Raw genomic sequence first — 23319 nt, forward strand, 5'->3', positions numbered from 1 at the left:
AGAGATAAATGATCATTTATTCAAGGCATTATTATTTTAGATGTTCTATCACACAAAGCCAAACTTAATCCTAACCAATACAGTGACTGAAATCAGAAATCAGAAATTCAAATGACAAATTAATTCTTTGAGGCAGCAGAGCATAGTGGTTAGTCAGATTGCCTGGGTCTAAATCCTGTCTGTACCACTTACTAGCTGTGAGACCTTTGGCAAATTAGTTACACTCACTGCTCCTATGTCCTCATCTGGAAAATGGGTATCGGATAACAGCATCTACTTCATAGGGTGGTTATGAGGATTAACTGAGCTACTATTTTCAAAGTACTTATGAAAGTACCTGGCATATAACAAGTGCTATGTAAGCATTAGTTAAATACAATAATGAAACACATTTGGAGCAAGTCCAAAGATGACAGTACCAGCTAGAGCGAGTCTGTGGGCCATTATGACCTTCCACAGAAATGGGCTTCAGCTCAGAGGGAGCAGGATGGTTACATTATTAAGTTTTGTCAGGGCACCTGTATTTTGACTTCCTTTCTACCAAAGGACAGCAGCCAGGGAATTTTAGAGACTGGGATCCTGCAAATCACCAAGAAAAAAACCCACAGTCTGTCATTCTCTGTGGCCCAGAAAAGGGAGATCATATTACTCTGATCTGCCAGAGCAACGAGATCACTTCTCAGCTGACCTGACACACTTCCTATGGAACTGTAATGGTGTCATGAAAGAAAAACAAAAATCTTCCTCCTGTACCTGTACCTATCAAAGATAATCTCAGCCCTTCTTACATCAGCCAACAAGCTAAAAACAAAACAAAAACACTTTTATGTCTAAGATCTCATTCTGGTTCCAAAATAAAAAAATGATGAAAGCATCATGCCAACATTTAGACCTCAGGACACCCACCTTTCTTTGCTTCCAGAGATAATGTTTCCCTTTTGAGCTTTCAATTTAATTCACTGCTTCCTCATTTAAGAGCAGAATTTTACTATCTCTGGGAAAGACTTACTATTCCTAAAGCCTTCCCCAACTCAGTTTATATTAACTGAGTTGATGACAGAATTGCCCTCTGGTTTTTGATTATAATTCAGGGGAAACTCAACATCCAGATCATTCAAGAACCTAACCAACAGGAACAATTCACAGCCCATCATGGACACTCAGGACTCCTATCAAAACAGAACACTACCTATCTAAAGAGTAAATACAGGAGAGATGTACATAAAGTTTGAGAAAAAGCTTCCATCTGTTGTTTTAACAGTTATAACAATATGGATTTTTTTCCCCTAATAAATCATTCTGGCACACCTGAATAGTTTAACAAAAAAAATACTTGATATTTTTTGACCCATTGTTCTTCCAGTGACACCTCTGGTTTGATCTGAGTTAAATACCTTAATTTCTTCTGCAGTGCTCAAAAGGATAAAGATCACTTCTCAGCTATCCTGGTCACTTCAAGTCCTCCCATCCTATTCAATCCCCATCCCCCTTTATACCCACGCTGCAGACCAAATAAAGGTCAGCATACACTCTGGGTAGCTGAAAAGCAAAGGGCTGAGTGCTGGCAGAAAAGAAAGTAAAAGGCAGCTGACAATCCCGTGTCTCCAAAACTCCACATTCCAAATTGAGGAAGCATAAAAAGAGGATTTGAACGACTTCCCAGAAGAAGTGAGCAATAATCAAGACAGCCGCTTCCAGGGCAGATGAAACTGCTGAGTCCACCCACTCTATCATCAACGTCTGCCAAGAAGAGACCCGGGACAGTGCAGAAGACAGGCTGGAACTGAATCTTCAGAGTTCCTGATGGCTCACCCGTCCTCCTCAGTGACCAGGGACACACCAGTTCAGTACAAAGAGAATGGGCCCAAAGCCTCAGATTCTGTAGATGAATGACCGATAGCAGTCCCAGTAGTATAAAGCTGAAGAACCTACTAGAAAGCAGCATCTCTCTCGCGTCTCTGCTTAGAGGCAGATTGCCCCATCACGCCGCGGGCCCCCTAGCCATTATCAGGTCAATTTCCTCTTTTCGTTTTCCGCTCAACCCTCCCCCACCAAATAGCATCTGATTTATTCCGATTCCGCAGAGCTTCCCCATCTCCACTCCTCAGTGATATCCTAAAATCGTGTCCAGGGCTCGGCACTGTGAAGTTTCTCCCTTTTGCAGCCTTTTAACCACCGCCCCCATCAAGCCCCTAGAGCTCCACCCGCCCCAAAGCCCGCGCCTGCGGCCCGTAACCCCATTCTCACCCCCTGAGGGTCCTTGACGAAGTAGCTTCCGCTGGAGCCCTGGTAGATGCGCTCGGGGAAAATGCAGCGCTCGATAGCCACCTCGGCCTGTCGCACTACCGCCTCGAACTCGGGATCCTCCGGAAACTCGTTCCGCTCGCGGTGGGCATGCGTGGCGTGGGCCGCCACCGCGGCCTGGGCGGCCAGGGCTTGGGCCTGCGCCGCCACGGTTTGGGTCTGGGACTGGGCCGCAGCGCCGCGGGCCCGATCCAGCAGAGGCTGCCGCTCCCGGTCGTGGCCAGGCGAGCCGGGCGGAGAGGGGGCCGAACCGGACGCCGCCGCGATTCGGACCGCGCCTCCCGGCACCTGCGGCAAGTGAGCGCCGGAGCCCGACGGGAACGTATAGTCCGGGGGGTGGGCCCGCTCGGGGGACACCAGTGGGCTCGTCTCGTCCATCCCTCAGGCCGCCGGCTCCGGGACCCGGCGCGCTCCAAAGAGCTGAGTTCGCGGCCGGGACCAATCCGCGACACACCCCACCCCCCGCCTGGCCAACCAGGTCGTGGCTCCTCCTTGGCCCCGCCCCTACCCTTCCCTGTTTACTAGAAGACGAGTAGGCACGACCCCTCGCGCTCGAACAGTAGCCAATCAGAACAGGCTCCTACGCAATCGTTCCCTCCGCAATTTTCTCCCGTCACCTTCTGTGAAGATTGCGCATGCTCCAGAGCCAAACCTGGGATTGATACGCCCTCTGGCCCTCAGCGTCCCAGCCTGGTCTCTGGCTTTCATTTGGCTGCGGGGTCTTTGGGAAGTTTGAAAAGTGTAACTTGCATAAATTTATTGAATGCCTACTATGAGCCGCCTGTGAGAAATCTAATCTTTGTATCCGCATTCATTCAATAATGCATTCGTTTATAAGTCCTGGGGCGAGAGCAGTGAACAAAAGAAACAAAAATCCCTGCTTTGCCGCAGTAAAAACAAATTTGATTTTGTTTTTTGTTTTGTTTTGTTTATTTTTTAAGGGCAGGGACCATGCTTGTGTTACCAGTAGAAATCGCGGTCCCAGGTAGTCAGGCCCCCCTGATCCGCATCAAACGGAAACAAGTCTCTTTCTTTGGTGAGAAGGTGAGTTTATTGAAGATGCAGCAACAAGGAACTGAAGGAAAGAAAAACCTTTCAAGCCCAGTTCCAAGTGAGAAGAATGGTTGGGCTTTTATAACCCCAAACAGGCAAAGAAATGGCCAGAAGCCAGAAGAAAGCAGAAAGGAAAAAAAAAAAAAAAAACATAGAAGAGAGGAAGCTGTTCTGTCAGCATCTCCTTGTTATCCTGAAGTCCTGAAGTCCTCCCCTCATTCAGATTTGTTTTCAAAAAGCCAGTTCTTTATCAAACCATATGGTGGTTTCCTCCTGTGGGCAATGCTGGGAAAGTTCCTGGGAGCAGAGAGCAAGTTTTTTTTTTTTGTTGAGATTAGAACATCAGCAAGTTATTTTAACAAGGGCTTTTCATGATCAGAATAACTCAAGGCTGCTTGAATGAAGTGATCTAAATAAACATTTTTTTTCTCCTATTGGCTATTGAAGACTCTACTAAACATTTTCCAGCTAAAGAATTATATTGAGTATTTTCTACTTATCCAGCTATCAATGCTGAGCTGCTTGTGGTTTGTACACATACTGCACTATGTCACACTTCTCTGCCTTTACTCTGGTATTCTTGCCTCCCAGAGCAACCTTCTCGCCTGCACCCCTCACTGCAACTCCAGATCCACACCCCTTTCACCTGACTCACTCCTTCTCAGGCTTCACAGCTTATCTCAGGGATCACCTCCTCCAGGGAATCTCCCCTGAATTCCTAGGGTAAAGCAAATGCTTCTCTCCTGTGCTTCCAGAGTCCCAGTGTTTACTCTCCCCAAACTATGGAAAATCTGTATTTAATTCCCACTGTAACACTCCCCACTCTCACGAACATAGACTCACATTAGACTATGTCCTCCTCAAGAGTGAGGCCCATGTCATGAAAACGTCAAATGCCCAAGGCGTAGCACAGGGCTTGAATCAAAGTAGGTGCTCAACAAGCAGTCACTAAGCGACCTGAACCAACTGCTTCCTGCTGAGGTCTGAGCCGGTGGATTGGTAGCAGGAGGAGCTCCCAGTTTGATGGGGGAAATGCTACAATCCCTTAGGAATGAACAGAGAAAAGTGTGATCAGAATCTGGCCTGAAGAGGCCTAAGAGAGACAGGGGTCAAGGCACTCCTGGGAGACTTCTTGGAAGAAATGACTTCCCCTTAGAAGGAGATTAGAGTCCTGCTCTGTCAGGAAAGCTCTTCCCATTCCCCCAACTCTAGCACCCAGGCCCTACATGTCCTTCAAGGCCTCACTATCACCTCCTGCATGAAGCCTCCTGCAATTGCCAACCCCCTGGCCCAATACTAGAAGTCATTTCGCCTTCCACTAAACTCCCATAGCCTTTGTTTCGACTCCCAAAGGCATTTATATATCTGGTTACTAAGTTATTTATGTGCATGTTTGTATCCATATATTAGCAACTAGCTTGAAAGCACTGTGAAAGTAGAGTTTAACTCTTATTTGTACTTGGATCCCTACAGCCTAGCACACAGTGGGCACTCAATAAACATTTGTTCAGTCATTCAACATTTGTTAAACATTATATGCCAAGCATAGTGGCTCTGGAATATCAAGTGATAGCTGGATAAGTAGAAAATACTCAATATAATTCTTTAGCTGGAAAATGTTTAGTAGAGTCTTCAATAGCCAATAGGAGAAAAAAAATGTTTATTTAGATCACTTCATTCAAGCAGCCTTGAGTTATTCTGACCATGAAAAGCCCTTGTTAAAATAACTTGCTGATGTTCTAATCTCAACAAAAAAAAAACTTGCTCTCTGCTCCCAGGAACTTTCCCAGCATTGCCCACAGGAGGAAACCACCACATGGTTTGATAAAGAACTGGCTTTTTGAAAACGAACCTGAATGAGGGGTGGACTTGAGGACTTCAAGATAACGAGGAGATGCTGACAGAACAGCTTTCTCTCTTCTATGTTTTTTTTTTCCTTTCTGCTTTCTTCTAGCTTCTGGCCATTTCTTTGTCTGTTAGGGGTTATGAAAGCCCAACCAAATCTCCTCACTTTGAACCGGGCTTGAAAGGTTTTTCTTTCCTTCAGTTCCTTGTTGCTGCATCTTCAGTAAACTCACCTTCTCACCAAAGAAAGAGACTTGTTTCTCTGTTTGATGCGGAATCAGGAGGGCCTGACTACCTGGGACTGGGTTTTCTTCCGGTAACAGCATCTCTCGAGATTAAGGGCTGGCAGTGGTGGGAGAGGAGGCTGTAGAGATAGGTCAAGGCCAGGCTAGGGAGGACCACAGCCAATTTGTTTGGGGCCTGAGCTGAGAGAACAATCTCAGAAGGAGCTGGAGAGGGAACTCCAGGCCACCTGCTTTCCTGGTGTGGCCTTTCACCCATGGACTCATATCTAGGAACCTCCACATCTGCACTTGACCCCCCTTCCACATAGCTTTAACATTGAGACTTACAAGTACTCCATCTCCTTTTCCACTTTTGTTTATTGTAAGGAAACATTTGCAGGGATTAAGAAGTTTTTTTTGCCATTCTTTTGTCTTTTGGCAGAATTCTCTCTCATCCCCCACAATGATATTCACTCCTTCAATGTTTGTTGAACACCTTCCATATGCTAGAGACTGTGAATCTGCTATTTCTAAATTTTCTTAGATTACACAATATCCCAGTCATTTTATTTCCCACCATTATCACACCCTCTGCTTTAAGTCCAACTGGATTCCCTCAAATTCCTCCGTGAAGAGAGTGAGACCCATACTTTTCAATTCATTACAAAGAAAAATAAATTTAAATCTCCTTTTAACATTCTCTTCCCCAGGCTAAATGATCACAGTGACTTTTTTTCTCCTCCCCTTTAAAAAAAGTCTTTTAAAATCCCCAGTGCCTGGTCCAATAGCTCAATGCTTATTTGTTAACTGAAGAAAGATATGGTTCCATTAGACTGAAAAATCCCATGAGGTTTTATTTTCCACTGTAACCTGTATCTGGACATAGTAGGTGCTCAGTGAAAGAAAGAAAGATATAGGCCCTATCCTCAAGCTGAGGACACACAGATCTCTGATGCAGTTGGAGAAAAAGAGTCAACAATATAAGCTGAAAATTCTATTATAGGAGTTCACCAATTTGGGGTTTCAGCCAGAGAGTCAGCAAAGGCCTTAAATGGGGCATGTGCTATGAGTTGAGTCTTGATGGAAGGATGTAATTAGATCACTGGCAAAGATGGAGGAAAGAGGGCACAACAGGTGATGAAACTGAGGAATGAAAGAGGAAGGCTAAAGGATATAGAAAAGACAGAGTAACCTGTTTGATTCAAGGGGAAGCAAGGCTGGGCTGGGTTAGCAAGGGCCTGAAAAGCCTTGAATGGCTGCAGAGAGCTTTAGAGAACAGTTCTTGAGCAGAGAGGTAATGAGGGGTGGAGTAACTTCAGATCCAGTCACCAATAAGTAACTCTGGAATGAGTATGAGTGGCATCTTTGAAGAAGGATACATAGTTGGAGTAATTACATGTTTAAATCCGTGGAATACTGTGACGGTTAAAATTTATACTGACACTACCTCCTAAAGTTTGGAATGTAATGGCTACAGGCATGGGCTTGGGAATCTGAGAAATTCTAGCTCTACACTTATTATTTTGGACAAGTTATTTAATTGCTCTAAGCTTCATTTTCCTCCTCTAAAAAAAATGGGGATAATATCCCTACCTCACTCATTTAAACAAGGATCAAGATAATATATAAAAAGCACATAGCATAGTTCTTTGGCACATAAAAAGCACACAAAAATGGTAGCTTTTATCACTGCTGAGATTATTGTTGATCTCATTTTGTTTTATGTGTAAAGTAACCAGCAAACGAGAGGTATGGGTTTCCACAGAAGACAACCAGCCACACAGTCACCAATACTTCATAACCATTCTTTCTTGGATCAAAGTATTGCCACACTTCACTAGAAGTTTGAAAACTGTTGTTTAATTTTACGTATAGGAATGTTTTAAACTTCTTTGGCTAAGTAAACCATTCTAGACAAAGTTCCATACCAGTGATCCAATTGCCCTTTTCAGTTACAAGACATGTTATTTCCTTTTCCTACCCAGACATCAAACAGTCAAGCAATGTCTGTCTCTTGTGTCCCAGGGGCCAAAGCCGCTTGGCATCATTCATATTATTTGGTAGGTTCAAATTATGGTCAAGGAAAGTTCCTAGATTTAGGGTTCTCCCTTGAATTCTAAGGTTTTTCTCAACAGAAAACCCTCAGAGTTTATTTCTGCATTTATCTCTTAGAATTTGATTTTCGTTTTACTGAAAAGAATGAAAATACATTCCCTAATACATATGCAGAGCTAGTACTTACTGAATGCTAAGCATGTGCTAAACATTGTTTTAAATGCATTATATGGATTTACTCATGTAACCACCATAAGAGCCACTGTGATTTTGGCAACTGAGACCTAAGGAGGTAAAGCAACTTGCCCTTGGTCACACAGCTGATAAATGGCTGTATCCAAAGCCAGGTAGACAGTATACATGCATTTAACACTATATTTCCTTCTTATTAAATATCACTATGGAATGTGTCTCATGTTCACCCTGTTTTTTCCATCTCTACTGATGCCACATTAGTTTTGAAATCTCAGGATGTCATAGCTACGTTACTTCAATAGCTTCTGAGTTTGTTTCTCTGTCTCCAATCTCTTTCTTTCTGATCATCTCTGGGTATTACTTCCAGATTAATACTCTTAAAACACTGGTTTCATTATATCACTCCTCTGATCAAGAGACTATATTTTAGAAACCATGGCTTCTCCCTAATTTTCAGACCCATCCATAATTTGGCCTCACTCAACCTATCTAACCTTATGTCCTCATGTTTTCTAATATACACTCTCCAATCTAAAAAGATCTGTTTCCTTGACACTCAATTCCCTCAACTACTGCAATTATATCTATAGTCATTACCACACAGTTTAGCATGTTTAACTATTGAGTGTTAGAGCTGGATTGAAACTTGTAAGTCTGTCAGTCCAACCTCATTTTACAAGCTACAGAGCTTAATAACTTGCTTGAAATCACAGTGGATAGCAGAGCTTGGATCTGAACACAGAATCCAAGTCTTTAAAAAGTTCTTTTTAAGCTACCATTTATTGAGCATTTACTGAGCATTTATTGAGCATTTATTTATTGAGCTCAGACACAGTACTGAGCATTTCACATTGTTAAATGTAAAAGGCTAGAGAGCCTTTATCATTGTTAGTATCATTTTCCATTCAACAGATGAAGAAATCTGAATTTAGAAAAGCAATTTGCCTACTCTTTTCATGTGCTTGCCTTCTCTTAATAATTCAATATAGTCTCGGATTTTTCCATGTGCGTGAGTCTTTTCTTCTTCATATTCAGGCGTAAGTCCCATGAGGGCGGAGACCATGTCTCTTCTAGCCTAACAGAACCTAGCGCTATGCCGCACTCATATTGTTCAAGTAAATAAACATATGGATTAATGGGTTGATGTGTATGATACTAGAAAGAGTTTGCTCCAATCTTGGCACTACAATTTAAACACAAAGAGTCTGGGTAGTAAAAATGACAGCAAAAATCCCCATAATAAATGAAAAAGTGTTCTGATATCACAGTGTCTGGCACAGGGTTGACATCCGTTAAATACAGCAGTTGCCCTGACCAGTGCTTTACGATTTATAAAGCTGCACCTCTAAAACCCGATTTAGGTCCTGAGCTTAAACTCCCGGGCTGGACCTTTTAGAATACGAGCCGCCTGAGTTGGTGTTCACTGTTGCACTGAGGCAGGTTTTGTTTTGTTTGGGGTTAGCATTTCGGCGAGGCTGTCCCTGGATAGGCGTGACCTGGATATCTGGGTTAAGGTGGTGGAACCGCGCGGGTTCAGCCCCACCCCTCATTCACATATTTGGCCGAGACTCCCGAAACACTCCGCCCCGCACAAAGATGGCGCAGAACGCGGCTGGCCCAATGGAGAGTGGCGTTGTTCCCGGTTGCCTAGGTAACAGCCAATGGAAAGCGGGAATTGCGCCCAGTGCCACTGCCCGGGATGGCGGCTGGTAGAGGTTGTGGAGTCCGAAGTGTTTGTGGAGAACACCGAGCAGCAAAGGTCTGGGCCGCTGAATCCCGGCATCGGGGCGTGATAGTCATCCCGAAAGGTGGGGCCCGGTTTCGCTGGCAGCGTGGGTGGGAGAGGGCCAGGAGAGTGGGGTTAGGAGGGTCCGGAACTGAGGTACCGGGCAGGTAAGGAAAGAGGCTGGGCAGCGCGGCTCCATCCCGTTCGCGCTGCCTGGAGGCTAGCTGTCCGTGGGAATCCCAAATCCGGACCTCCCGTCTCGACCGCGGGGAGAGCCCGCGGCACCTAGGTGAGTGAGCGGGGAGTGTGGGAGCAGAGTCAGGAGGGAATGGCAGACCTGTGAGAGTAGAGGACCCGGCCGGGATGGGAGAGCAGAGCTGAGAGAGGAGGGAGCGGGGCTCGATTGCAAAAATATGGTGGAAGAAGGAACGGGGAGGTCAACAAGGAAGTGTTGCCTTTTTGAGTCTGGGGCTTTGTATGCTCCGATGCCCGCCTCTGTCACATCTGGCTGAAGAGACCAGCCACGTATAAAGGAATGGGAAATCCGGATGCCTCGGTTAGTTGATGGGTGTCTCCCGGCAGCCTAGCATCTCCAGACTGCTTGGGTACCAGCAAGAGTAACTCGGCTATGTTACAACCAGGCACAGACATTCTCTTTTCCCAAGAAATGGAATAGTATTCTGGCAGTGTTACTTACTACCCAGTTTCCTCCCTCCTCCCCTCGACCCCCAGTCTTAAAAAAACAAAACAAACAAACAAACAAAAAACCCACAAACTTTCTGGTGACAGGATTTTTTTCGCACTTTCTTCAATCGAATCGGCCCACAGTTTTCCTGAAAAAGATCTTTATACGGTAATGATACATTTGTTTACATTTCGAATGGGGGAAGGGGAGGTTACACTTGCAATAAATAAAAAGTTATTTCAAGCTCATTTAAAAACACTTTAAAAGGAACATTTGAGTTTTTGTTCTAGGTTCCTTAAAAGCCTAATACTTATTCATCAAAGCCTTCATTTTCTTCTCTTTAGGATTCTAGAAGCCCAAGAATTGCTCTTTATAACTGAAAGGAGAACTCTTGACCAGACAGTTATACCCTGGGGAGGTGACTTTAGGGAGACAACACGTAGGCATGCATTAATAGTTAAGATGGGACTGCCTCCAAACAATATTCTTTGAAAATCTGTTCCCCTTTGAGTTCATGGTTTTTTGTTTTTTGTTTTTAATTCTCTCAATTTGGACACAGGTTACTGTGAATGCATAAATTTTGTTTAGTAAGTTTGATTTCTAACTTTTTTTTTAAAGACGCAAATAGAAGGGAAACAAAAGTTCTCATTACAGTCTCAGAGTCCTACTTGTAAATGTGTGGGGCAGGAGAAAATGAAGCAAGCGGGGGTGTAGTCTGTGGTGCAGACTAATAGTTATTGGTATTGGTTTACAAAGAAAAAAATAGTAATTTTCTTTTAGGTAAATGTTTGGACTGATCCTTTGCAACACATCTATCAAGTGCAGAAGGGGTGGGTGTCTATTTAGAAGTGTGAATCATCTTGACTTTGTAGCTAAATTCCATTTGTATATTTGGAGCTAAACCTCTAGGCCATCTATTCTCTTTAAAAAGGTTGTTTGGATAACTGATGTAAATTCTGATTTGCATTCTTTGCTACAGTATTGGGTTTTTCAGTCTTTGTCGATATTAGCTATCTTATTAAATTCGATTTGTCTCAATGACCATGGTTACTGTTGAAATTCCTCTTTGGGTCATTGACTGTGCAGCTATTAATTAGCATGACTAATTACAGAAGTCATAAATGAAAATCCTGACACTGTCCCAGGCAGTGACAGTATCACCTATTTGCACATATGTAGTAGTTTCTAGCTAAATGTGTCCAACTGTGGCTCAAGGCCCTTGGATTCTATACATGTTCCTTTAATTAGTACTTCTTATTGTTTGGGGGAATGGACATCATTTTGACAAGCAACTGCTGAAGGGAATTTGCTGTAACTTCCTAGATTAAAAAAACAATGGAAATTTATTGCAAGGACTCTTGAAAACAAAAAGGAGAGAACACTGGCAGGGTTAGATTGAGAGATGGTGTTCCAGTTACTATTCCTACGTAACAAATTACCCCAAAACTTAGCAGCTTGAAACAACCATTTTATGATTTTCATGGATTCTTTGGGTCAGGAATTTGGAAAAGGCACCATGAGTGTGGCCTCTTCTCCGCCAACATCTGGGCCCTCAGCTGGAAAGATTCAATTCTAGGGTGCCAGGTTCATCTGAAGGCTCCTTCACTGACGCCTGGCACCTAGAGTGGGATGGCTTGAAGAGGAGAACTGCCAATTGGATCATGAACACATGGCCTCTCTTTATGGCTTTCCTCACAGCATGGTGGCCTCAGACTTCTTATGTGGTGGCTCAAGTCTCTAAGTTTGTGTGTACCTGTGAGCAAGACAGAAGTTGCGTCACTAATGATCTAAACTCAGAACACACCATCCCTTCCACTGTTCCATTGGTTGAAGCAGTTATGAGCCTAGATTCAAGGGGAGGAGCCTTAGAATCCACCTTTTGATGGGGCAATGACAAGGTCAAATTGTAGAAGATGTTGAACAGGAAATATTATTGCAACTATCTTTGGAATATACAATCCACCACATTAGATAAGAAGAAGATAATCTTTCAAGATTCACTGGCCTCCCTGAAATATTTGGGTTCTGCTCCCTAAGAGTCAACAACACTAAAAGGTGGCCAGGTTTACAGCATGAGAGGCTGGCTAGTCCTTTGGCCATAGATAATCTTTAGACAAGGCAAAGTGTAGCCTTGAGAAAAAGAATACAAATACTGCTGAAGGAAGGCTACTTCCCTGACCCCTTGTTTAGTCAATATGGCACCTCAAATCACACTGCAATAACTACCCCCAAATCTTTGAGTGAAGAGAATAGTGGTTAACTGCTGCCAAGCATTTAAAGGTAATGCCCTTATATTATTATCTTCCTGTATAAATAATGATTTTGCGATTACATTTTAGAATGGTCCTTCAGTTATAAGATTTCGCAGAAGATACATATCTTTGGATTCTAACTGACTTGTTTGAAAGGAATGCAATATTTCAGATTTGTGCCATAAGCTGACTTTTAGTGCTTCGACTTCATTAGTTCTGGGAAGAGCTGAAGCTGGCCTCTAGCTATCAAAGTGCCTGTCTGGACTGAAAAGAGTTTTACTCTGGCATTCGAATGGAAAACTGCTTCTCTTCTTCTCATTAATGTTGTATTTGCGATGGAGCCCTGTTGACCTGTACCTCAGATACATTCTGATGCTCAGCTGATGATAAGAGGCTTGTGAGCCTGAAATTGATGCTAGCTTGTGGAACATTGATTGGACAGAGATGGCACACAGGTGCCAGCAGGGCCTCTCTGAGAAACTGGCTAGCAGCCCCAGAGGTTTGGAGGGGCTTTAATACAAGATGAAAATCATTCTTGCCTATGGACATCTTCTACAACGTGGGAGACCCTGGACATGGAGTTCCCGAATGGTAACTGGAAATGTTACCAGTGACTCCCAGACATCTCTAGAAGCACTTTCCACAAAGCTGGCCTTTGTTATGTGGGTAAGAACAAATGGTCCTCCGCATTTGGTTGAGAGCATGGGGATTCTCAGAACTCACCTGTCCTCATAGCTGAGGACATCAGACCATTTCTGGGCTTTTAGCATCTATCAAAAACCACTGTTACAAGGCTAAAATTAAAATTTCCCATAGTGTGTTGATAAAGAACAGATGTGCAGCAATTACAGTTGTTTCTCTACTCAGTATTTATCTCATTAGTCAAAATTGCTGAATTTTTGTCAGAAAATGTTATTTGAATTATAATGGTAGCATTCTTATACTGAACAAAGAGAGAGATTCCTATCGCAGTAAATAATCGTATGTGTTTAGGTGTGTGTGTCTCTTTTTTTTAATTCAATTTTATTAAGATATATTCACAAACCATACAATCACCCACAGTATACAATCAATTGTTCATAGTACCATTATGTAGTTGTGCATTCATCACAATCAATTTTTGAACATTTTCATTACCACAAAAAAAGGGTAAGAATAAAAATTAAAGTAAAAAAGAACACCCCAAACATCTCATACCCCTCATCCCTCCCTATTATTCATTTACTTTCTGTCCTCGTTTTTCTACTCATCTGTCCATACACAGGATGGGAGTGGGAGCCACAAGGTTTTCACAATCACAGTCACACAGTGTAAGCTATATACTTACACAATCGTCTTCAAGAATCAAGGCTACTGGGTTGCAGTTCAACAGTTTCAGGTATTTCCTTCTAGCTATTCCAATACACTAAAAACTAAAAAGGGGTATCTATATAATGCCTAAGAATAACCTCCAGAATGACCTTTAGACTCTATTTGAAATCTCTCAGCCACTGAAACTTTATTTTCTTTCATTTCTCTTCCCCCTTTTGGTCAAGAAGGCTTTCTCAATCCCACAATGCCTGGGCCAAGCTCAGCCCTGCGAGTCATGTCCCATATTACCGGGGAGATTTACACCCTTGTCAGTCATGTCCCACATAGGGGGGAGGGCAGTGAGTTTACCTGCAGGGTTGGCTTAGAGATGTCTCTCTTTTAAACTTTTCATTTTGAAATATTTTCAGGCTTACAATACAAATCAGAATTAATACAAACCCATATAGAGAACTCCAACGTACTCCCCACTCAGATACCCAGATCCAACAACTTTTAACATTTTGCCACATTTGCCATATCATTCTATGTATCCATCTAGCTATCCATCCATCCACCCATCTATCTATTTCAAAACATTTACAAGTAGGTTGTATGCATCATGCTCCTTGAACAATTAATACTGCCATATACATTTCCTGAGAACGAGGATATTCACTATGTAACCACCTTAAGTGAAGGTATCAAGTTCAAGAAATTTAGCTTTGATATAAAGCATACAATCTATATTTCATTTTTTCCATATATCCCAATAAGTTCTTTTGACTTTTTCTGCTCCATTATTTGATTCAGTCCACTTAATTGCATTTAATTGTCAATGTCTCTTTAGTAGCTTTTTTTTTTTTTTTTTTTTTTGTGGAATCGTGTACAACGTAAGCTTTCCCATCTCCACCCCTCCCAAGCACACCACTCAGTGGGATTACTCTCAGGCACACTGTTGTGCCACCCTCACCACCATCTAGGTGTCTCTTTTTGAAGAAGGAAAAAAAGCTAACGTTTAATGCACAATGCCAGGCATTGTTCTAGTTACTTTTATGTAGGTTATTTAATTTAATCCATGTGCCAACTCTGTGACATAGGTATATTTTCTCCACTTTATAGATGGAGAGATGGAGGGTTAGAGAAACTTAAGTAACTTGCCCAAGGTTACCCAGTGTACAATTTGAGGGTGTGCTGGTTTGAATGTATTATGTACCCCAAAATGCCATTATCTTTGATGCATTCTTGTGTGAGCAGAACTATTAGTGTTGATTAGATTGTAATTCTTTGATTGACTTTTTCCATGGAGCTGTGACCCACCCAAGTAGGTGATAACTCTGATTAGATAATTTCCATGGAGGTGTGGCCCTGCCCATTCAGCATGGGCCTTGATTAGTTCACTGGAGCCCTAAAAAAGCTCAGACAGAAGGAGCAAGCTTGCTACAGCCAAGAGGGACACTTTGAAGAACATACAGGATCTCAGAGAGGAGCTTCAGCTTACAGAGACATTTTGGAGACGGCCTTTGAAAGCAGACTTTTGCTCCGGAGAAGCTAAGAGATGACAAATGCCCCAAGAGCAACTAAAAGTGACATTTTTGAGGAACTGCAGCCTAGAGAGGAACGTCCTGGGAGAAAACCATTTTGAAACCAGAACTTTGCAGCAGATGCCAGCCACATGCCTTCCCAGCTAACAGAGGTTTTCCGGACACCATTGGCCATCCTCCAGTGAAGGTACCCGATTTTTGATGTGTTACCTTGGACACTTTATGGCCTTAAGACTGTAACTGTGTAACCAAATAAATCCCCTTTTATAAAAGCCAATCCATCTCTGGTGTTTTGCATTCCGGCAGCATTAGCAAACTGGAACAGAGGGCCACAACACCACTATACTAGACTGGGAGGCAGTATGTGAGAAGAAGGAGAAGAATAGGAATAGTGTTTAATGAGCCCTAGAGGCTAACTGCCTGGCTTCTGATTTTATCTTCCACGTGTTACCTGGGTGACTTTAGTTAACCTACTTATCCTCTGTGCCTCAGTTGCTTCATCTGCAAAGTGGAAATAACAATAGCACCCACCTCATAGGGTTGTCATCAGGATGAAATTAGATAATCTATTTTTGAAACACAAGACGGAACATGGCACACAATAAGCAGTCAGTATATACTCGTTGCTGTTGTAAAGGTATCTAAAGGAATTTCTTTGAAGTTAGCTCAAGTTGTTGGCACAACCTAGCACAGCCCACCACCACAATTTGGAGAAAACAAATTTAGCCTGTCATATTTAGTAGAACATTTAAACTGTCTTTTTGCATGGAGCATGCCAGATCCCTTTCATGCTGTGGAGCTGTGAAACTTGCTCTTCAGAATCCCATCTTGATTTTCCATAGTGGAGGCAGCCATACAACACTTAACATTGGGTGTGGTTTTGGCTTCTCTGGGACTTCATTGGAAGGAAAAGGAAGCTAGCCACTGGCACCAGACTTGTGGGGAGGTAGAGAGTAGAGTGATTTAAGGATCCACTCCTGTTTTTTCCACCAGGTCTGGCCCCAGTGCTCTGAGGAAGAGGTGTTCTTTGTCCTCTAGAACTCAGGTGCTTGAGGACCAGACTCCAGATTAGTTATTAATACTAGGGGATATTTCTATCGTAATTTATAGTTCAGAGAGCTTTCCATGCATAGTATTCCCACAAACATTTTACACATGGTTTTTCCACAAGCTTCCATGTGTGTAAGAATCTCATGTTCTTGTTAAAACTGTAGATACCCAGGCTCCAACTATACAGAATCTGATTCATCAGATTTGGATTTGGCCAAGGAATCTGCATTATCACAATTACCTGAGGAAACATTATATTGCTTAAATCTGGAAAAGATGAAGTAGTGACTAAAAAGACTTAGGGAATTAAAAAAGAAATAGGGATTGCATTTTTTGACTCTGTCAAATGACTCTTATTTGTCTCCATTTATATTTAATGAGATTATAGGATAGCCTTGAATACAAACTTATTCTTTTCACCACTGATACGAAGCAGTATCTAGCCAGTTCCTAAATGTTACCGGGTTGTTCTTTTTTCCTATGATTATCTGTTGTAGACATTCCTTTTGCTCCCCTTATACTGCTCTCCCTCTAGTCCAGGTCTTCTGGTCTTATACCTGGGTAAATCAGTAAGTTTTTGTTAGGCAGCATATCACCCCAAATTGACTTAAAACAATAACCACTCATCTAGTCCATGATTCTGTGAGTCGGTAATTGGGGCTGGCCTCCGAAGGGCGGTTCTTCTGGTCTAGCCTGAGTTCACTCCACGTGGTCTCTCATCACCCAGCAGGCTAGCCTGGGCTCCTTCACATGGGGATAGAACATTTCCAAGTGTAGCGTGAAGGCAAGCCACAGTGCGTAAGCACTTGTCAAGCCTCTGCTTGCATCACCTTGTTAACCCAGATTCAACAGATGGAGGAATAAACAGTCTCCACCCCTTGATGGAAGGATCTGGCATGTCACGTTGCAGGGACATGGATGGAGGGAGAAGAACTTGTGCCCATTTTTACAATTTACTGCATGATCACATCTCATTCCTTGCAAGGCTTTTTAACTATGTTCTTGCTGCTCCAGCCCTTCCTGCTTCCTTGCCGCCACATTCATTTTCCTTAAACACTGCTTTCATCATCGTATTACTTCCCTTTTCATAAACCCTCAGAGGTAACCTTTTTCCCTGCCTTATCAGCTATAGACTGTTCTGCCCAACTCCAAAGGTCTCCTTAAGCTAATGGAGGCTGTGTAGTATAGGAGCGAAAAGACGAGCAGTCATCAGAGGAGGCCTGGCTGCTAGTTCCAGCTCTGCCACCAACAAGCTTTTTAACCTCTCTGGACTTCTACTTCTTCATCTGTGAAATGAGAGAGCTTGGACTAAATCTGTAAGGTTCTTTTCAAATTTAAGATTTAGGCTGAGTGTACCTAGACAAATTTATTTCCTACTACTCCCTAAATAAACCCTCAACTCTATTAAGACCAGGCTTCTTATTTTCCCATTGAATATCCCATGTTTCCATTTCCCTTTGTGCTTTCATCCTCCACGTATTCTCAGTCTGAAATGCCCTTTGCTTTCTTCTTTGGCTGTTTGAAATTCTGCCCTTCTGCTGTCTTTGTTAATCTCTATCATTCAGTTTAGCACTTAAATATATTATCTCTGGTATAACGCAATGTTTCACTTTGTTAGTCTTATAAACTAGATTATAAATCCATTGAGGGAAGAGACTTTTTTACATTGATGAAGCACATAGTAGATATCAAGTAAATAATTATAGATTAATTCTCTATTTCCATCCTAAGCCTTAGAATATAGGAACTGGCTAAAAAATTTAAGACAAAGAGAAAGATAAGAATGGTTGGGCAGAGGTGGTGATGGTGATGGCGGTTGAAGAGGTTGTTTTTTTTTTGTTAAATGTGCCCAAGGTGGTGCATACTTACCAGGGCTGGTAGCCTTTAGAATGTGTTCACAAAAATTGCTTTGCATTCCTTTCCTCCAGCAATCCTGTGACACTGGTTCTCTGATTGTTCCCTGCAGTTTTCATCCTTTTCTTCTGTAAGCTGTCATCATGACCCTGACAAAAGGTTCCTTCACCTACTCCAGTGGGGAAGAATATCGTGGCGAGTGGAAGGAGGGTGAGAAAAACCCCTGGGGTGGAGGGTGGGCATCCAGTGATGAACACTGTGTTTGACTGAAGGACAACTACATCAGCTTATATATGCCAACTTTATGGATCATTTCCAGCTCCAAAATTTAATTCCAACTAGTGGCTTTCCTTTATTCTATATAAGGATTACTTAAAGGAATTAGAAAATGATATTGTTACTCCATCCTCCAGAAATGAGTTAAATCTTTCCACTTCTAAATTTAAAATGTTATAGCACCTTTTAGTGGTATTATTTGAGAATTGTTTTTATAAATGCAAACGTACCCAGCAGAGTAAAATGAATTAAGCGCTCACAAATTCAGAGAGTACAGAATTCATTGCATTGACTTGGTTCTAGTGAATCTTAAGAAGGTAAGGAAGATCTGGAAAATAGGGCAGACACTCAAGGCAAATGACCTTCATGACCTTGGGTTTCCTGTGACAGCTCATTACATTTGGAAATATTTATGCATAGGAAAAGTAACAACATTCTTTGGAGCCTGAGATGGCACAAGAAGCACTTTAGTGATGTGCAGTTTGGGAACATAGTCTGGTCACTTGAAATCTCTTGGGTCCACTCCTAGCAAGTCAGGAAGCACCCTGAGGAGACCTGACTTTCCAGTCGTGCAGGTGAAGAGCGTTCAAGCTTTTGGCAGATGTGAGCCTCATTCCTTTCACGTTAGAAGCCTGCAGCTGATCAATTCTTGAGCTTTGAGAGAAAAAACTGTGCGGATGTGGTGTGACCTTGCCTCATTCCATCCCACGCCTTTTCTCTTGCCTCCCAAACATCTGCTATGCCCTTTAATCCAGCCTTCTAGAGGCTCTCCAGGGCAGTCTCTATCCACCACAAGAACTCCCTCACACAGCTCTGAGAGCATTGTTGCCTCTCCAGCGTCTGCTCTGATTCCTGGCTAGTTCAATGGGTAAACACAGCCTGATGGAACAAAGCTCACACCAGAGTTGCCAGTCAGGCTGTGAGGTTTGCCCAGCGGTGCTAAAGGGACACTTTTGTTTTTCCTCAGAGATTCTTTCTAGTGTGGTTAGTGTTGAGGGCACTTGAGTCAGGCTGCCTCATTCTACCGCTTATTAGCTCTACGATCTTAACTATTTAGCTTCTCCTTGCCTCAGTCTCCCCATCTGTAAAATGGGAATAACAATATTACTGTAGCTACCTCATAAGGTTATCATGAGGATTAAATAAGATGATAAATTCAAAGTGCTTAGAAGAGTGCTTGCCACATAGTAAAGGCTCTGCAAATGTTAGCTGTTATTATTTTTAAGTGCTTTTCTATCTTCCCTACTTGGAGAGACCTGCTCCAAACCTGATGGTTGTGACTTAAGATGGGGAGGCCCCAGGAGCCTGGCTCTGGGTAATAGTTTTCTGCTCTGTAGATGTTACTACTTCTTTCCTTTGTGGAGGAAATATTCCTTCGATAGAAGGTAAGGGATGCTAGATGAGTGAGAAGGTACCCTGAAGCTGCCCCATTCCAACCTGACTCCTGTCCTTCTCTTTGCTCAGGCCGCAGACATGGTTTTGGTCAACTGATGTTTGCAGATGGTGGCACCTACCTGGGCCATTTTGAGAATGGGCTCTTTAATGGCTTCGGGGTACTGACCTTCTCAGATGGCTCAAGGTGGGTATTGATTGGGTCATACCTTTCTCAGCTTTAAGCTAAAGAGTTTCTGATCTAACACTTGGATAGTGATAAGGATGTGATTAACCCTGAGCTTCTCCCAGGCCCTGCCAAAAACAGGCAAGGAGTAAGCAGTATTTTAGTGGTTGCTTTTTAAATAAATCTAAAATTTGAAATGGCGAGGCGCTGAGTGACCTTCTTCCCCATCTCCGTTCTCTTCTGTTGTTTCCCTGACCTCAGGGCCTCACACCATGACCCTTCTCTGCTGGTTGGGAGTGGGGTTGAATAGAGGTGGGTGGAGCTCTCAGACAAGTGGAATCAGCTTTTCTTTTTTGTATTGCTGAATAATACATAGCAGCAGCTATTCAACTCACTTAACCTGGACAGGCAACTTCCCCCTAAAGGCTAACGTCTTGTTGTTTCTGCAGGTATGAGGGAGAGTTTGCCCAAGGCAAGTTTAATGGTGTTGGCATCTTCATTCGGCACGACAACATGACCTTTGAGGGGGAGTTTAAAAATGGCAGAGTAGATGGTTTTGGTAAGTTGCAGCCCAACAGGATGACTTAAGTGAGCGTGACGTGGGTGGGCGTACACTTTTTTAGCTTTAGTTCTTCTGTGGATGCTCAGCAATCCATAGTGATCATGCCCTGATGTCTACACATTGCATTAGAGCACGATCAAAAGAGTTCTCCTGGGGCGAGTGGTGAGTTTTTCTCTTTCTTGGCCTCTACTGTATCAAGCTGATCTCTGAGACATTAATGCTGTTGCCACTCCCAAATTTTCTCTCTTCTCCTCAAAGGTCTGCTGACTTTCCCTGATGGCTCTCATGGAATACCCCGCAACGAAGGTCTGTTTGAGAATAACAAGCTGCTGAGGCGGGAGAAGTGTTCCGCGGTAGTCCAGCGGGCCCAGAGTGCCTCCAAGTCAGCCAGGAATCTCACTGCCTGACAGGGGCAGCGAGCACCAGCTGGCAAATGTCAGGCAAAACCAATGCCCATGTTATTCACTCAAGGTGAACAAATGAACCAGATCAGAGAGGAGAATGGCTGGGAGCAGAAGCTTCGTGATGTGCCCCATCACCCGCCAATCAGGCAGGAGATCACAGAACAGTTAGGAGGATTCTGCCCTGTAGACCCTGAAGAAGTTGTTGCCGGTGCCATCTTCCCCTTACTTTTACATGCTAGAGGACCCAGGAGCCATCTTTGCTCACTTGTGGTACTGTTTCTAAAACTTTGGGTTACCCACTGTAGACCTGCTGCTGCCTTGTATATTTTCTGCCAAGTTATACAGAATATCTTCATTCTGCCTACATTTGGGGAAGACAATCCTAGTCTAAATTCAGGGTCAGTGCTTTGTGCTATCCTGGAGAAATTATATATATATAAACATAGGGTGACTTAGTGTGGTAGTCCTGTGAAAGTCACAGTCAGAGCTTTTCTTTTACCCCCTCATTCACTGCCAGGTGGATTGGTGGCTCCAAATCTTCCACTTTGTCTGGTCAGAGTGGTATTGGTCTCTGTTTATTTCCCCCTGTGAAGGATTCAGTAGAGTGCTATTTCCCTCTTGACTTTTCAAGCTGTCTTTCTTACCTGAGTTATAGCAGATAATCTCCATCTGTGCCTCTCTCCCTCCTTAGATGTGGGACAGGATCCCTTTATGGGATCGTCAAGAAAAAACTTGTGTAAACAGTAATCTTATAACTTGCATTTATTACTTACTCTAGGGCAAAGAGTAGTCATATCTGGGCCACTTCAAACCCTACCACAGAGTAAACTGAATCTTAATGATGGCTTGGGATGACATAGTTCCTTCCCAGTGGACCAGTAGTTCAAATCAATCTTAGCTCCTTGGGATTTAGGTAAAATTGGACACTCGTAGCACTGCAATGAGCTAAAAGGGCATTTGGCTCCTTGCATTTGGTTCACTGTAACTCTTCCACCATGAGCCTTGGCCATCAGGCCTGGGGATCAGATCTCAACTGATAGGATCCCTGCACAACTCATCGCGGAGGCCTCCAGTTACCCTTTGACCCAAACAGACCCCCTCAGCCCCTTATCCTCACAGCAGATTGTGGTGGAAATTATAGCCATGTGCCTCTATTTAATCTCAGAATTGTACTGTGGAAACAAGTGTTTATGAGGAATAAACAAATCACCAGAACTGCCTATACTTAATTTTCTTGCCTTTCTTGCTCTGTGTCTTCATGTATATTAACCCATTAGCTCTTTCTAAAAGTTAAATCACAAACTGTGGACTTGGAACTGACACTGCACACTTTACTGAATAATATAATGTAATTTTCACAAAAACTTTGCAAACTGGTGGGAGTTATGGACACTTTTATTTTAAAAAGTAGGCAGTCTCAGATTGCCCAGACTAGTACATGACAGAGGTGGGTGAATTTTGTAGCCCAGTCTTTATGATTCCAAGGTATTTTACATGTACTCTTTTCACCCAGCATCAGAGCGCCCGAGTCCTGAGACCAGTTCTTGTTGGATCTGCTAGGTTACCTTAGGCAAGTCAACTCCTGCTTAGGTTTCTCTTTCTCTGCTACCAGTGGAGTAATACTTCCCCATATCAGCTAACCTGCCCTGTTAACCCTTTTATACACATGCTCTTATTCAGTCCTCACCACAGCCCTGTGAAGAAGGTGCTATTATTCTCTTATTACAGACAAGGCTCAGGGAACTTAAGTATAATCAGATCTCATCATGCACGGTAGTTATGGTCTATACAGTCACCAAGAATCAGCAAATACTGAACAATTGTTCCTAGGGGAAATAAAGGGTTAGGCTCCTGTGAGCCTCTCTCTGGTCACATTTTCATCCAACAATCAATATATACCCTTGTATTATGTGTGTTTCTGTTTAAAGACACCTTATTTAGTATATATTGTTGATTCATGAACCTTGAACTCAACCAACAGCACTATAACTCGTATAACTCATCCCTGAACAAAGTGTATCTAAAATACTTTCTCCAAAAGGCACAGCACAGCCTTCTTGCACTTAGGAAAATTAGACGACACTTCAGTACTACACTTGGGGCCATTTTAAACAGCAAAATTACCAACCAAAACGCAAAAACCATGGCATTAAATATACCACGGAGAGGATACTTATTTACAATATGAGAGATGAGAGAAGGCAGAACATCACCTTGTTTGACCTCAGCTGGGAAGTTTTGCTGCTCTGCCCATGTCCATGAATGACCACAAAAGTGCAGGGAGCATTGATTTTGGCGGATCCAAATAAATTTTAGTGGATTTAAACACAGAATCCATGAATAATGGAGATGGTTTATAATTTCTCCAAGGTCCTAAGGGGCAGATCCAAGAACTTAAACAGGCCTGTTTAAGCCCAGAAACAGCTCTTAGTCACTCTCCTGGCC

At 42.9% G+C, this 23319-nt stretch overlaps 2 protein-coding genes across 4 annotated transcripts in view; one reads left to right on the forward strand and one right to left on the reverse strand.

Annotated features, from left to right (window-relative positions):
- Positions 1 to 2729, reverse strand: part of PI4K2A (phosphatidylinositol 4-kinase type 2 alpha) — a 42306-nt gene extending 39577 nt beyond the window's left edge. The window contains exon 1 of the mRNA XM_037803678.1: positions 2248 to 2729. Within this exon, the coding sequence (XP_037659606.1) occupies positions 2248 to 2682 (435 nt within the window). The 5' untranslated portion in view covers positions 2683 to 2729. The remainder of the gene's footprint in view (positions 1 to 2247) is intronic.
- A 6618-nt stretch (positions 2730 to 9347) lies between these two features.
- On the forward strand, positions 9348 to 22103 carry MORN4 (MORN repeat containing 4). Of its 3 annotated transcripts, none has more exons than XM_037803685.1 (5): positions 9348 to 9484; positions 18187 to 18284; positions 19815 to 19929; positions 20358 to 20467; positions 20729 to 22103. In XM_037803685.1, the coding sequence occupies exons 2-5, from the start codon at positions 18218 to 18220 to the stop codon at positions 20875 to 20877; spliced, it is 441 nt and encodes a 146-aa protein (XP_037659613.1). In that variant the 5' UTR covers positions 9348 to 9484; positions 18187 to 18217; the 3' UTR covers positions 20878 to 22103. The 3 variants fall into 3 exon arrangements, with proteins under 3 accessions (XP_037659613.1, XP_037659615.1, XP_037659614.1); XM_037803687.1 differs by having other exon boundaries at positions 9389 to 9435; XM_037803686.1 differs by lacking the exon at positions 9348 to 9484 and adding an exon at positions 9519 to 9691.
- The last annotated feature ends 1216 nt before the right edge of the window (positions 22104 to 23319 follow it).

Source organism: Choloepus didactylus, chromosome 15 (genome assembly GCF_015220235.1).
Source record: "Choloepus didactylus isolate mChoDid1 chromosome 15, mChoDid1.pri, whole genome shotgun sequence".
Lineage (NCBI taxonomy): Eukaryota > Metazoa > Chordata > Mammalia > Pilosa > Megalonychidae > Choloepus > Choloepus didactylus.